This window comes from Diospyros lotus, chromosome 4 (assembly GCF_014633365.1).
Source record: "Diospyros lotus cultivar Yz01 chromosome 4, ASM1463336v1, whole genome shotgun sequence".
NCBI lineage: Eukaryota > Viridiplantae > Streptophyta > Magnoliopsida > Ericales > Ebenaceae > Diospyros > Diospyros lotus.
The window spans coordinates 36,730,322-36,745,702 of NC_068341.1; the positions used below are offsets into that span (position 1 = coordinate 36,730,322).

General features: G+C 38.7%; 2 protein-coding genes across 3 annotated transcripts in view; one reads left to right on the forward strand and one right to left on the reverse strand.

The window, feature by feature from the left end:
* The window catches only part of LOC127799962 (mediator of RNA polymerase II transcription subunit 13), a 93,526-nt gene extending 86,382 nt beyond the window's left edge, over window positions 1-7,144 (forward strand). For both annotated transcript variants that reach the window (XM_052334276.1, XM_052334275.1), the window contains 3 exons: window positions 3,201-4,311; window positions 4,730-5,101; window positions 6,126-7,144. In XM_052334276.1, coding sequence (XP_052190236.1) covers window positions 3,201-4,311; window positions 4,730-5,101; window positions 6,126-6,727 — 2,085 coding nt within the window. In that variant the 3' untranslated portion in view covers window positions 6,728-7,144. The remainder of the gene's footprint in view (window positions 1-3,200; window positions 4,312-4,729; window positions 5,102-6,125) is intronic.
* Window positions 7,145-9,210: 2,066 nt separating this feature from the next.
* LOC127799816 (AP2-like ethylene-responsive transcription factor At1g79700) lies at window positions 9,211-14,978 on the reverse strand. The gene is made up of 9 exons (XM_052334035.1): window positions 14,876-14,978; window positions 11,845-11,957; window positions 10,903-11,203; window positions 10,761-10,769; window positions 10,564-10,652; window positions 10,412-10,485; window positions 10,269-10,319; window positions 10,101-10,177; window positions 9,211-9,731 (listed from the first exon to the last, which is right to left on the reverse strand). Exons 1-9 carry the CDS (start codon window positions 14,976-14,978, stop codon window positions 9,211-9,213), a joined length of 1,338 nt encoding a protein of 445 aa, XP_052189995.1.
* Window positions 14,979-15,381: the final 403 nt, after the last annotated feature.

Consider the following 15,381-nt stretch of genomic DNA (forward strand, 5'->3'; position numbering starts at 1 on the left):
CAGAGTCTTTGGCTTTAGGGGGGTCATCATCACCACCAAGGGCATTCCCTCACCTAAGTTCTCCTCTTCCCGTACAACGTTTGATGCCATTCCTTGTCAGGTTTAAGGGTTCTCCTTATGTATTCAAAAGAAGGGTTCAACCTATTACATGTCCTAAGAAAGGATCAACATTTGTTCCAAGGCCAAGTATTGAACCACCTCAGTCATCTACTCATTCTAACCCTATTCACAATGATTTGGATTTACCTATTGTTGTTAGAAAAGGGGTTAGAAGCTGAACAGAATTAGTTCCTATGGAATGGAACTTGAAACCAACAATTGAGTTTGTGGAAATCAAACTCCTTACTTGAATTTTCGAGAAAGGAATAATATATACAGCATTACTATACTATCTTCTCCTAAATTCTAGCTGATAATGTTATCTCTTCCTATCATCTAGCAAATAGAATACACAATTATTTGAAGTTTATTTACAAGATAATGTACAAAATCCTATTCCTACAATTTCTCCTAATTTTAGGAGGTTTATCCCTTTTGTTCTTCTTCTCTATCTTGATGCAACAACCCATATCTTCATAACCGAGTCCCATATCTTCATTAGACTCCTCTTTTGTTTCATGCTCTTTCTCACGGAAAGACTCCTTAGAGTCTTAGGACTCTCCAACAGAAGCTGCTCACAACATCCCTTGCCAACTATATCTCCTATTGTCGTCTTTCATCCAAACATAAGAGTTTCTTGTCTTCCCTTGATTCCTTAACCATTCCTCAAAGAGAAGAGGAGGCATTACAAGACCAAAATTGGACACATGTCATGAAGGAAGAGATGTGAGCCTTGGAGAAGAACTAGACATGGGAGATGGTACCTAGACCAAAGGGGGTTCAATCTGTAGGCTGCAGGTGGGTGTTTAATTTGAAGTATAATGCATATGGTACCTTGGAAGGGTATAAGGCTCGGCTAGTTGCTAAAGGATATACGCAAACTTATGGCATTGGTTATTTAGAAACATTTGCACCTGTGGCAAAAATGACCACTGTCCGGATACTTCTATCCCTGGCTAGCTGTTGTGGTCGGGAGTTACTGCAATTTGATTTGAAAAATACCTTCCTCCATGGTGATTTAGAGGAAGAGGTCTTTATGGAGCCACCTCTAAGGTTCACTAGAGAAGTGTCGGATAAGGTATGTAGGTTGAAAAAGGCTCTCTATGGGCTAAAGCAATCTCCAAGAGCCTGGTTTGATAGATTTTCCAAGACTATGAGGCAGATGTGATATCGACAAGGTGGGGGGGGGGGGGGGGGGATCATACACTTTTTATTGAAATTTCGAGATGGATAAGTTGATAGCTTTACTTGTGTATGTAAATGATATTATATTCACTGGTAATGATGTTAAGGAGCAATAATAGCTGAAGGAAAATTTGGTCATAGCCTTTGAAATTAAAGATTTTGGTAAGCTCAAGTATTTTTTGGGCATAGAAATAGCCTATTTTAAAGAGGGTATCTTTCTTTCTCAAAGAAAGTATATCATGGATTTGTTGAAAGAACCAAGGTTGCTAGGAGGAAGAGCAGTTGGTACACCAATGGAACCAAACCTCAAAATAGGGGAGGGGTCTAACTACCAACCGGTAGACAAAGGCAGGTACCAAAGGTTGGTGGGCCGTTTGATCTACCTATTCCATACAAGACCAGACATTGCATTTGCCATCAACTTGGTGAGCCAATGTATGCACAGTCCAACTAAAGAACACATGCAGGTGGTGAGAAGGATCTTGTGCTATCTAAAGGCAACACATGTAAAAGGACTTCTATTCAAATCAAGAGAGAACTTGGCTATTACTGGATACACATATGGTGACTATGGGGGTTCTCTTGTGGATAGGAGGTCTACAACAAGTTATTGTGTGTTCTTAGGAGGAAATTTAATGTCATGAAGAAGCAAAAAACAAAGTATAGTGGCTAGATCTAGTGTAGATGTTGAATTTTGGGCTATGGCTCTTGGTCTATGTGAATTGTTGTGACTAAAGATTGTCTTGAATGATCTATAGATTCCTAGTGATGGTCCAATCAAGTTATTTTATGACAATCAATCAGATATCAATATTGCACATAATCAAGTGCAGCATGACTGCACAAAACATGTTGAAATAGATCGGCATTTCATAAAGGTAAAATTGGAGGCTGGGTTGATTTTTATACCCTTTGTGTCTTCTGAAAACCAGTTGGCTGATATATTGACTGAGGGTCTGCCTACCAAGATATTCGAAGAGCTTATAGGCAAGTAGAAAATGATAGATATTCATTCATCAGTTTGAGGGGGAGTCTGAGAATGATAGATATTCATTCACCAGCTTGAGGGAGAGTGTTGGATCACATGATAATTGGCTAGGATCAATTAGTCAATTCTTGATCCTTTGTATCTTTGATCTTTTGTATCTTGTACAACTTAGCTTTCCTTATTGTTTGTATATGTGATCTTTCCTATGTTGTACTCTAGTTCTCTATTAATAGGGGCTGTATCATTCATAAGATTTTAGGAAAAGAATTTCAGTCTGTTTTTTATAACACCCTAACTTTACTTTTGTACATCCAAGCCACAGGTTGTTCCCTGTAGGTGATTTCCCATTCTTACCAGCCACTAACTTCCCGAAACCAAGCTTTTGACCTCCGTGAGCTGAAGTCATTCATCGAATCATTCAAAACCTGTTTAAATGTAATCTTAAAACATTATGTAATACTGGGTTTACAAAAATCTTTTGGAACAGAAAAATAAATGGCAAAACGAAGCTTTCCTGGTGATGCTAATACTGCTTTGGGAGAAAAATGAGGTGAGGAAGATAGAAGAAATTGGAAACATAGAAGATAACATGTTGGCTTGGCCAAATAGTAAAAGGAAGGGGGCCCTCGTGAATGGAATGTTTTCAACTGCAGACGTTTACAACCAGGAGAGGTTCTATTTAGGTACATGCAGCTTTGGATGTTCTAATGTCTTGAGGATGGCAGCCAGTACTTAAAATTCCCATTTTACATTAAAAACTGTCGTTAATTGATTGTGTAAGCCTTTTTCCTATTTACATGTTCGTGGTCTCATAAATTCTGGGGTTTATGTAGTGTGCGATATATAATGTTCACACTCATTTTATTTAAGTGGTTTTGTTATTTTTCTAGTGATCTTGTATCACAACATTGCTGTTTTCTGGAATTAGGTCATCTATGTGGTGTGCCCCTTTCCTGAGCCTGTTGCAGTTCTGCAGACTGTCATCGAATCATCTGTTGCTATTGGATCAAATATTTTTTCTTCTGATAAAGAGAGGAGATGTATAATACATAATCAGGTTGGGAAGGCATTAAGCTGCTCTGCTGCTGGGGATGAAGCATCAATCTCAAATGTCATAACACTTTCAGGATTTAGTATGCCTAAATTAGTACTCCAGATTGTAACCGTCGATGCCATTTTCAGGGTTACAACACCAGCTCTCAGTGAGCCTGTGATTCTCAAGGAGATTGCTTTTACTGTTTATAATAAAGCTCGGAGAATATCTCGGGGAGTCTCCAATGAAGTGGTCCAGTCTTCCTCTATGTCAAATAGATCTCATTCAAATCTGATGCAAATTTCTTCCCCGATCCCAGGGATGTGGAAGGATATTGGTCCTCGAATAACAGGATCTTCCCTTCCAAGAGAGGGTGAGCTTGATCCAAACTTGAGGCCTGGTGCTTGGGACACTTGGCAGCAATCATCAAGAGCTGGAGGCTTAGGCTGTGATCCACACAGAACTGGAGATATTATTCTTCAAGATGAAATCCATTACATGTTTGAACCGCTATTTATTCTTGCGGAACCTGGTTCCCTGGATCATGGCATCTCAGCTGCAGCTTTCCCTAATCTAGCATCAGAGTCATTAAAACCTCAGTCTGATGATGGTACTAGTGGAGGTTTTTTGCAGACCACAGTTTCATCAGGAAGTGTAGATGCCACACCAGGCTCCCAACCAGATGGAGCAGAGCCAGATGGCTCTATGTCTGGCCATCAAAAGACACTTCCTAGCATTCATTGTTGCTATGGATGGACTGAGGATTGGCGGTGGCTAGTATGCGTGTGGACTGACTCTAGAGGAGAATTACTCGACAGCCAAGTATTCCCCTTTGGAGGAATTAGTAGTAGGCAGGACACAAAAGGTCTACAATCCCTCTTTGTCCAAATGCTGCACCAAGGTTGTCAGATACTTCAGTCGTGCTCCTCTACTGATACTGGTGTCAGCAAGCCAAGAGATTTTGTGATTACACGCATTGGATGTTTTTATGAGCTTGAATGCCAAGGTACGTGATTTTCTCCATCATTTATTCACCATTTTTTACATGTTATTTTATGGTTAGGAGTATATTTACTGAATTCATGTTTTTTACATGTCATATTGTTCAAGTTTTGGCAAGCATAGGTGGCTGCCTGATTCCAATGTTGCTACTGCTGCAGTATTTTTGTGATATTGCCCAGGCAGTGTTTCTAGAATGATTAACAACATTTAAACATTTTCCCCATCTGAAATGTTTGCTGAAGGCAGTTTTTTCTAAAACGCTTTGTGAGCAATTTGAAATTATGCAGCCATTCCTAGTTACTAGTTAATGAACAGTTTGGAAAAGCATTAAAGATACAGTTTGGTAGTCGTTTTCTTCTTTAGCTTGGCACTTTATGGATGCTGGCAATTGTTGCTAGGCTTGACCATTTGGTTTTAAACAGAATGGCAGAAAGCACTCTATTCAGTTGGGGGGTCAGAAGTTAAAAAATGGCCTTTACAGTTGCGTCGTTTGGCACCTGATGGGATGTTGGCAAGCAGTTCTGGGGCTTCCTTGCAGGAACAGGAGATGAGCTTAATTCCAGAGAGAACCCTTCCTTCATCCCCTAGCCCTTTATACAGCCCTCACTCAAAAGCTTCTGGTTTCATCAAAGGTGCTTTGGGACAACCCCCTGCTAGAAAGCAACTAATTGGTGGAGCTTCAGTTGCAGACCACACTAGGGGTTTGCTTCAGTGGGTTCAGAGCATCAGTTTCATCTCAGTTTCAGTTGATCATTCCTTACATCTAATTTTTCAAGCTGATTCAACTTCTCCAGGTACTTATTATATCCCTTATTACACGTAGAACTTCCACATCCTTCAATTCAATATATTACTGTTAGATCTTTATAATTTCAGAGTATTTCGAGGAGCTAAAATACTGCCTAAAAATATGCAGACAACTGTCAATTATCATTGACACGGTTGTTTTTTATTGTCCTGGATGTGAATCTAGTGATACCAGCTTCATCATTTCCCAACTACAAGACATTAGTAAACTTTAGTGTTGCTAGTTACTCAGGCAAATTTATAGCAAAGAGTTCTTGAAATGACTACCGTACTTATTTGAAAATTTCAATTGAGGTAATTAAAGTATTTTTGGTTTAGATTTTAGTTGAATAACAGATGTGTATATTTTTCATTGATAACCTGCATACTACATTGACTCCTAAAATGTGTCGTTGCTGTACTGTTCTGATGTTACATGGATAGTATGGCATGTGTCCAACAATCTGAAATCTACTTCAAGGGGGCCATCCCTGGATCCGTTAGTTACCATCAAAATCGCTGATGTCATTTTGTGCTAATCTGTTAGTGCCTTGTGGCCCTCAACAATTTGTTTCTTGGTGATCAAAATTTAGACATATTTACCTTCTTTGTTCCCTCTTTTCCCAATAGTCCAAGTGCACTTGCCAGAATCTTTATATTCCATATGCATACCTTTTGATTCCGTCAATTAAAAGAAGATTGTTGAATTTTTGGATATTCAATTTGTTTGAATGTGAACTAGGGTTATGGATCTGACAAGATCAGCTCCACAGTTTCACACTTGCCCATTGTTCTGGCAAAACATAGTTGATGATAGCCCATTCAGACATTTCTTGCTGCAATACCCACATGTCTTATTCAGTTGTGACATGCACTTCCATAATGTTCCTGGTCTTTCCCCATAAAAAAGATGTAAAAAAATTGCAGAAAAATTGTTGTTGGTACATCACTTGCTATATTTGCACCCTCCTTTCTCAAACTCTTACCAGAGTTAAGTTACTTATGTGGCCCACTACACGTGATCATTTGCAGGGGGTTCTCAAGGTAGCAGCACGATGAATTTGCCGGGTTATCTTGAAGGCTTCACTCCAGTGAGATCTCTGGGTACTGCATCTGCGTCTTATATTCTCATCCCTTCGCCCAGCATGCGCTTCCTTCCCCCGAGTCCGTTGCAACTTCCAACATGCCTCACTGCTGAATCCCCGCCGCTTGCACATCTCCTTCACAGCAAAGGCTCTGCAGTTCCCGTTTCCACAGGGTTTGTGGTATCCAAAGCTGCATCTTCTATGAGGCAAGGGTCTAGGAGCAACTCCAAAGAAGAATGGCCATCAGTTCTCGCTGTCAGTCTTGTTGATTATTATGGAGGTAATAATATAACCCAAGAAAAAATAATCAAGGGGATTGCGAAGCAGGGAGGAAGGGGTTTCAGCTCGGATGCTAGAGATTTTGAAATAGAAACCCATTTGATCCTCGAATCTTTAGCAGCCGAACTTCATGCTCTGTCGTGGATGACTGTTAGCCCTGCGTACTTGGAAAGGCGTAGTGCGCTTCCTTGTCACTGCGACATGGTGTTGAGATTGAGAAGGCTTCTTCATTTTGCTGATAAAGAGCTGTCAAGGCGGACAGAGAAGTAACAAGTTGTAGGTTAACATGGAACTCTCACAGGGAACTAGAGAGGAGCATCTCTCTTTTATTTGATTCATGGTGAAATTGAAAATGCTGCTTCAGATTTGATGGGCGGCGGCGGCGGCGGCGAGAATGGAATCAACATTATTACATCTTAAAACTCCCTGTGAGGGGGAGGCCCAATGGGCTCCCCTGTAGAATTTCTCATAACATGTAATTTAAACTTCCTGAGTAGCAGCTAGGATTTTTCATTTTCCAGTGCAGTAACAGTCAGGGAATGAAATATAGAGATTTAGGAGTAGGAACAGGAGAGCAGATCTAAAAAAAAAAAAGGGTGTATATATATATTTATTTATAAAACCTTGTGTTTTATTATTATTATTATTATAAGATATATATAATATTGTAGGAAGCTTTTAACTCTAGATTGTTTTGAGTTTGATATACTGTAAAAGAAGGTGATGAGATTGCCCTTAAATCGGTTGGAAATCACTTTGATGTAAATTAGACTCGGAGGAATCAAAAGGAAGTAAGAGAGTTTAAAATCATTATTTAAAATGTTTACTTTAGATGAGAAATCCTTCTCTCTTTATAGTAATTTAGAAATAATCATTTACTTAGGATTAAATATCATTTAAATAGTGCTTAAGAATAACTATGCTAGACAAATTTGGGGGGAATTGGGATTATTCCCACAAACTGCTTTCCTAAGATTTTACGAAAAAGGGTTGATCTCAAGTTTATCGATCTAAAATTCGAAAGCAGTTTGTGATTATAACTTTTATCCATTAATTTTGAAAGTGAATTCTAGTAGTCAAATTAGGTAACTCAATTCCAAATAAAATTTGTTTGCACCAAGTCTTGTAGAAGACCTATTTTCTTGTACTGAGCCAAAACCAAATAGAGTACTGAGGCCAAGTGTGGTTCGATTTAGTGGGCCAAGATTGAGCATAATGTAGCTAAGTTAGTCGAACTTGATTGTGGCTTAAGTAAAATATATACGTGTTAATTGAGTTAGATCTTAAGGATTATCAATATTGGTGATTTTCTATTCAGAGTTTTTTTTCTTACAGGATTTTCGTTTTAGTTTTAGTATTGAAATTTCAATTTCTAACTAAATAAACAAAATTGACTAAAATATATGATTATTTTACACAAATTCATTAAGTTTGAAGCTATAAATGAAATTACCCCTTCTATAAACTTTAAATTGATTCCTATCACAATAATTACACTCATTAAAATGTCTTAAATTCATACTAAACTTTTATAAACATTAAATATTTTGAATAAATTTTGTTATTTTTTCAAAATTTTGATTCAGTTCAGATTTATTATATACAGAGTTTGATTAATTCATAAATCAATCCATAAAAGAATGCTTGCCCTTGCATGACAATACCCCACTCCAGATGAAAGAGTGCTCCAAAGCCCAAATAGTCCCAAGTTTTGTAGAGCTCGTTTGAGTGAGTGTTTTTGTCATGGCAAGAGGGGTAAATTATCAAAGTAGTCATTGAACTTAGGTCAGGATATAAAAGGGTTATTAATTTTTAATTTTTTGTAAATCGATTATTGTATTTTGATTTTGTTATATTTTTAGTCACTCAAACTAACTATTGTTAAATCAACAAAGATAGATTGCCAAAAATGTCATCGACTTTTAATTTATTACAAATTAATTATTATATTTTCAATTACTCACACTAACTATCGCTAAATTTCGCTAACTGAATACTAACATGATAGAATATTCTTAAAATATTCTGTCACGTTAGAAGTTTTATCAGCAAAACTTGATTTTTTTTTTTTTTTTTCCCACCTCATCACCCGACCCATCCAAACCTGACCCACCCATTAAAAACACAGTTTAACTTAAATGAAAACATTGTTTATTGTTTTGCCTTTGACCTCTCTTTTTTAACAAACCTTCTAAACCTAAAATTGAAAGTAGGAAGAGATCGAAGAAGAAGAGATTGGACAAACAAACCTGACCCAATCAACATTTCTTTGTTCAATCTCTCCTTCGATTTCTTCTTAATTTCAATTTTAGGTTTGTGTACAAAGAAGGGTTAGAGGCAAAGCATTAAATAGTTTTATTTCGGGCTATACAATATTTTTAATGGGTGGGTCAGTAGGTGAGGTAGAAAAAAAAATAAATTTTGTTGATTGGGCTTTTGACATGATATCTATCAGTATTCTGTTAGTAAAATTTAATGGTAGTTAGTGTGAGTGACTGAAAATATAACAAAATTAAAATATAGTGAATGATTTATAACAAATTAAAAGTCAATAACTCTTTGTTCTTGACCCAAGTTCACTGACCATTTTAATAACTTACCCCGTCAAAATCGTTAAATTTGGTTGGAGGGACAATGTTTTTCACCTCACAACAGGACCTTCACAAGCTTCTCTGCTTCTAACAGATCAAAGAAGACGACATGAACTTCCAATTTACTGTGATTTTCTAATAGATGAAATGCTATACAGAGAGCTATGGTTGCTTTAGGCACAAATAGAAGTCTCCCTCCAACTCAACATCATGAAAACTGGAAGAGAACACAAACGGGATACCACCATTTCCATCACAAAATATGCCTGCATACCCATTATTACTGCTAATCATCTCACCTTGCCGTTCGGTGTCTCTTTCATCATCTTCATCTTCAGAGACAGTGGAATTCTTCTCCACCAATTCTCTGTACATGGAGGACCGGAGGAGGAGGCCGAGTGCAGTTGGAGAAGAAGCTTTTGTGCTTGAGCTAACCGGGAATTTTCTTTCGGGTATTTCCTGCCTTTGAGTAGAGCTAATTTGATCTCCAACACTTGATGGATATTCCTCTCCAGAGCTGAAGTTCAAAGATAACACTTCTTGAGTTTCTTCAATATTCACGTTTGCAGCAGCTGGCTTCAACCATCTGATGTAAGAACTCAAGTCGAAGTTCGTCACAGCGTTCAGGCCTCTGTACTCTATTGCTGCAATGTCATAAGCCCGAGCAGCCTCCTCTTGAGTATCTGTAAAGAAAGATGAGCGATGAAGGTAAGAATAGAAGCTTGATACCATTCCAATACTTGTTAATCTGTATATTTTGGATAGCTTTCATTGTAACATTAGTACTAGAAAACTTGGTCTTTATCAGATATGCTACCGTATTATGCTAGTTCAGGCACTGACAAAACTATGAGTACGTGTAGAGATATATTTAGCTCACAAAAATCTTCCTCTAGCTTTCCATTTTCCTATTATGATGATAGAAAATGCGAAAGTAAGCATGGATTTCTAGTTTAAGTTTGGTTCTTAAATTTTCTGCTACTTGGTCAGATCTGTTGTTGCATGCATCAAATTCTTTCCATACAATCTCTGAAACTTTGGGTGTAACTCACCGTACGTGCCTAGGTAGAGGTATTTGTTCCCAAAAACTCTTCCTATCCTCGCTTCCCATTTCCCGTTGTGATGGTGCCTGCAATTTCCCCGAACACAGTTAATAGAATAACCGGTTTCCTTATGCAATAACAAGATGTTGGTTCATCACAGTGTGGAGCAAATTATACCTGGCAACACCTCTATATTTCGATTTACCCCTTGAAAAGCCACTGCTCCTTCTGCAACAAAAGATAAGGGGATAAAAGCTTAGCTTGTTAAGCAAAAATATCCACCAACTTCATTAAATCAGATGAGATTTTTGAGTTAGTACCTTCTCAAGGAGGCTAGGTACTGCTCTTTTGTTACGGTTTGCATTATTCCAATCTCCTTGGCATAGTCAGACACCTGAGTAGAATTTCAGAGGCGGTTAAAGACAGATAAACTGTAAAAGATCTCGTATTTGTTTGCAACTAAATATTGTACCGGGAAATTGGTGAAAGTGGAAGTCCCCCAATACTTAAGTGCCGCTAAATCATATGCTCTTGCTGCAGATTCTTCTTCATCATAAGCTCCTGAGATATTGGGATAGAAGATGTTGTCAACTTTTGTGTAATGAAAAAGAAATTAAAGATAATCAATTGAAACAAAGAAGACGTCTCGATGGCAAAGAGGAGACTCACCAAGGTAAACTGACGGTGCCAAAGTTCCATTTCAAAGCAGAGAGGGGGAAAGAAATAAACAGTCTCAATTTAGCCACAGAAATTTCAATTAAGAAGCGACAAAGTGTAGTGTGGGGACAAAGGAACGATCAACGCTGTCTACCTTGTTTCCCTTTCTTCTTTTGCGTTGCATTCCAGGAGAGTTTATCCCACAAGTGAGCTTCAAATCGTCCCGTCAATCTGTGCCTGCTGACACCACGAAATCTTGAGCTTCTCTTCACAGCGGTAGGTGGAGAAGCTTGATCAACTTGCTGTTGTGGCGCCAACTGCTGCTCGATGCAGCCAAGTGCGGCTGCAGTTTCATCCCTTCTCCTTCTCTTGATGCACCTTCTTTCCCTGGCCTCTCCATCTACCATGATTACGCAGCGCTTTCCCGGTTTTTCCTCGTTCTTCACCATTGTCGTCTATATTTCGAGGCTTTCTTTCTCTGTTCGCTGTTGTATTCCTTTGATTCTTTCTTCCTATTGTTGCTTATCCTTCGAAGAAGAAATGTTTAGATAATGCATATTTAAACTGGCAGGGTTTTTGGTCTTATCATGTCTTGTCTCTTACTTGTTTCAGACCGAATTAGGAGAAGACAAGGGAAATGATAATTACAAAGCAACTAAAGACATCCTTTATATGTCCATACTCTGTTTATTTTCCAAGGAAATTAAAAGTAATTGTTTCATGTTCCGTAAATGGTTCATAAGCAGCTTTCATGTGACGAGTTTTTACTCGGCATATGGTTGATCCAGCAGTTCTACCATTTTAAAAGAGAGTATTAATCAGACAACATTATCATTCTTCGTCTGCACCACTTATATAACACTCATTTTACTATTTTACCTTGAATAAATTTTCTTACTTGGTTCTATTAGTCCTAGATAAAAAAGGGTCAGCTCTCAGACTTACATCGATCATAATGAGTCATCGGTAATTAGTAATTTAGAGCTCTTGTATATTTACCGAGCACCTTATTATTCCTTCCTTTGAATCTGTATATGGGAAGTCCATGAGTTTGTTCGAAGCTGTGCTAATCAATCATGGATGTAAACCAGCTTACCAAGTTGTCTATCATTTTAGTTCTAGGATGATTTTTAGCCATTTGGGGCAACTCTCCGATGGCTATAGTCCAAAACAGGGCACTTCTTTGCTCATTGGCATGAGCAAAACACCCTGAGTAAAACAAATAGATAAGAAAGAAGAAAACAAAAAAGGAAACGAGAAGTTTGAAATGTGCAGCAGAATGAAGGAGAAGCCTTTGTGCGAACCAAACAATTTTTGTCGTCATACAATAGAGAATATACTGGAGTGCTCTTGATCTTTGTTTTCTGCTCCGAGATGCTTGGTTGAAGAACCGTTTAAGTGTCCTATTTGCAGTGGCAAGTTATTGTATATAAGTCATAGCTAAGCAATCAGCATAGCCTTGGATTCTTCACCGAGGCAAGCAGAATTTGGGCAGTTGTTGAACTAGAGTTTATTTCCTCCAGAGATCTCCAAGAGGGTGATATTTTCTATGGAATCTGTTATTATATTCTTTAAACTGTTCAAAAATTGCCACTTCATATATATTTTAGAAATTGTTTCTGGCAACTTATAGGTGGTTAAATATGGGTTCTTGGATCTACCTTAGTTAGGATAAGTACAATTGTTTGTTGTTGAGTGAGATGACTTTTTCAAGCTAGCTGGTTAGAATGGAGTTTGTTTCCTCCACAAATCTCTTTAAGGAGTGTCTTCTATGGAGGCAAATGAAAATTTTTACTCTTCTTAATCTTCCAAAAATTCTACATCATCTTGTAATGGTCTATGGTAACTTACAAAATCCTTTGAAGTACATGCAGATGTGAAGGCCAGTAATAGAATAAATGCCATGATATTTATGCATATTATTTCTTATCAAAACATGGACAAAGAGAAAACTGTACCTAGCTTTGCACAAGTATGGGAAAATATGAAGGTTCTATGTCACTGTGTCGTGGCCAACCCTTATTTCTAATGCTAGATCATCCTCACACTTTTTGAGCTTCTGATTTTGGATTATTGTCACGTTTTTTGCTTTTTTGATTTTAGATCCTTCTCATGCTTTTTGCGTTTTTGATTCTAGATCATTGTCATGCTTTTTATGTTTTCTATTTCAGATCATTCTCACACTTTTTGCGTTTTGATTTTTAAATCATTCTCACGCCTTTGTGTTTCGGTTGTTAAACTGTTTTCACACATTCACGCTTCGATTTTTTGAATCGTTCTCATGCCTTCATGCGTTGGTTTTTAAATTGTCTCGCATGTTTGTGCTTTGGTTTTTTAACATCTGCGTGTATTTGGGGCAAGCCCTTTGTTCATCAACGCAAGTGACCCCTAAACATCTTAACGATCTTCAACATTCGTGTGTGTTTTGGGGCTAGTCCTTTGTCCGTCGACGCAAGTGACCCTCGAACATCTTAATGATTTTTTCATGAATAGTTTTGCTGCGTGTCTGAGACGAGTCTTTCGTTTGTCGACATTATTGATCCTTGGACATCTTAACTGTCTTTTCATCATTCGCGTGTTTGGGGCCAGTCATTCGTTCGTCGACACAAGTGACCCCCAAACATCTTAATGGTCTTCGACACTCGCGTGTGTTTGGGGAGAGTCCTTCGTCCGTCGACACAAGTGACCATCTTAACGGTCTTTAACATCCGTGTGTGTTCGGGGTGAGTCCTTTGTCCGTCGAGGCAAGTGACTCCCGAATATCTTAACGGTCTTCAACATTTGTGTGTTTTTAGGGTGAGTTCTTTATCTGTCGACACAAGTGACCCCAAACATCTTAATGATTTTTTCATGAGTAGTTTTGCTAAGTGTGTTCTAGGCGAGACTTTTGTCCATCGATGTTATTGACCCCCAAACATGTTAACGGTCTTTTTATCATCCGCGTGTGTTCAAGGTGACTCATTCGTTTGTCAATGCAAGTGACCCCTGAACATCTTAACGTTCTTCAACATTAGCGTGTGTTTGGGGCCAGTCTTTCATCTGTTGACACAAGTGACCCCCAAGCATCTTAACGGTCTTCAATATCTGCATGTGTTCGGGGTGAGTCCTTCGTTCATCGACGCAAGTAACCCTTGAACATATTAACGATTTTCAACAATTGTGTGTGTTCCGAACGAGTCCTTCTTTCGTTGACGCGAGTGACCCTTGAACATCTTAACGGTTTTCAACATCTGCATGTGTTTAGGGAGAGTCATTCGTCCATCGAAGCAAGTGACGCCCGAACATCTTAACGATCTTTCCATGAGCCACGCATGTTTGGCCTGAGTTCTTCATCCATTGATGCAAGTGACCCCCAAATATCTTAGTGGTTTTCAACATCCACGTGTGTTTAGGCGAGTCCTTGGTTTGGTGACGCAAATAACCCCTGAACATCTTAACAGTCTTTCTTATCATAATATTGCAGCTCCTCAATTTCGTGTATACATTCTTGCCGAAACTATGGGCGATGGCTTTTTCCTGCACTTATCGTCATGTATCATATTCAAAGATTTTGATTTCTTTTGAGGGCTTGAGGCATTGAAACGTGCTTCTTAGATCCTCATTTCTTTATATTAGTAAGAACTTTTGTTCTCTTCTTATGCTCCTTGGAAAGGGACTAGACCAGACACAAATTTCTTTAAAGTTGATGGCAGTGTTATTTGCAGGGCTATATTTTGCAATAAGCCGTTAACTTTTTCCAATGCCTACATTCTTTCCTCATATTGGCGTCATAAGGCTTTATACTCCACTTGTGGTACCATGGAAAAATATGCCCGAATAGATCCACGGATTCCGTGGGACGAACGTCCTATTGGTTCCAAAGGTGGAGTCTTGGTTGGCCCTGGGAATGAAATCCTAGTGAGCCTTGGGGGTGGGATATTGTTGTCCCTGAGGTGAGCCCCTAGCTAGTCTTGGGGCTTCTCAGTTGGCCCTGGGGATGGACTCCTAGCGGGCCCTGGGGGTGAGCCCCTGGTTGGCCTTGAGGTTGTGCCCTCAGCTAGTCCCGGGGATAAACACCTAGTTGGCCTTGAGGCTGTGCCCTCAATTGGCCCTAGGGATGGACTCTTAGTTAGCCCTGGGGTAAACACCTGGCTGGACTTGAGGTTGTGCCCTTAGCTGGCCCTGGGGATGGACTTCTAGCTCGCCTTGAGGAAGAGCCCTCTGAGCCCACTGGGATTGGACCTCCACCATTTCTTGATGTTGTTAATTGGTGGTATTCTTGATTCTGGCCATTGCAGGCTGGTTTATTGGCTTTTCATACGCTTCTCACAGCCAACGCAAATTATTGTTGCCAAGATACAACAATCAATTTATTTGATGAGAAATATTGTTGACAACAATCAATTTATTCATCTTCAAGGAAAGAAATAGTCAAAGGATGCAAGAGGGTTCATGCGCAAACACTCCGATACTTAAATCAGATAATGTAGATACTAAAAGCACAAAAGCAGTATTTACACTAGTATCAGAGATGTACCTTTTCTGAAATGAGTGTCTGCTTATTTATAGAGGGATATAGAGTATTCCAAAGTAGTCCACAATTAAGATTCTTTCAGATAACTTTTATCTTGACTTTTCCTAATCTACTAAGAAT

Excerpts from the sequence above, each read along its gene's own strand:
- LOC127799816 (XM_052334035.1), bottom strand. The coding sequence starts at position 14,978 with ATGGTGGAGGTCCAATCCCAGTGGGCTCAGAGGGCTCTTCCTCAAGGC. Across the intron at positions 11,958-14,875 it reads ACAACCTCAAGTCCAGCCAG|GGTGTTTTGCTCATGCCAAT; the intron begins GTGTTTACCCCA and ends TGTTTTACTCAG. Across the intron at positions 9,732-10,100 it reads CCTCTACCTAGGCACGTACG|ATACTCAAGAGGAGGCTGCT; the intron begins GTGAGTTACACC and ends CTTTCTTTACAG.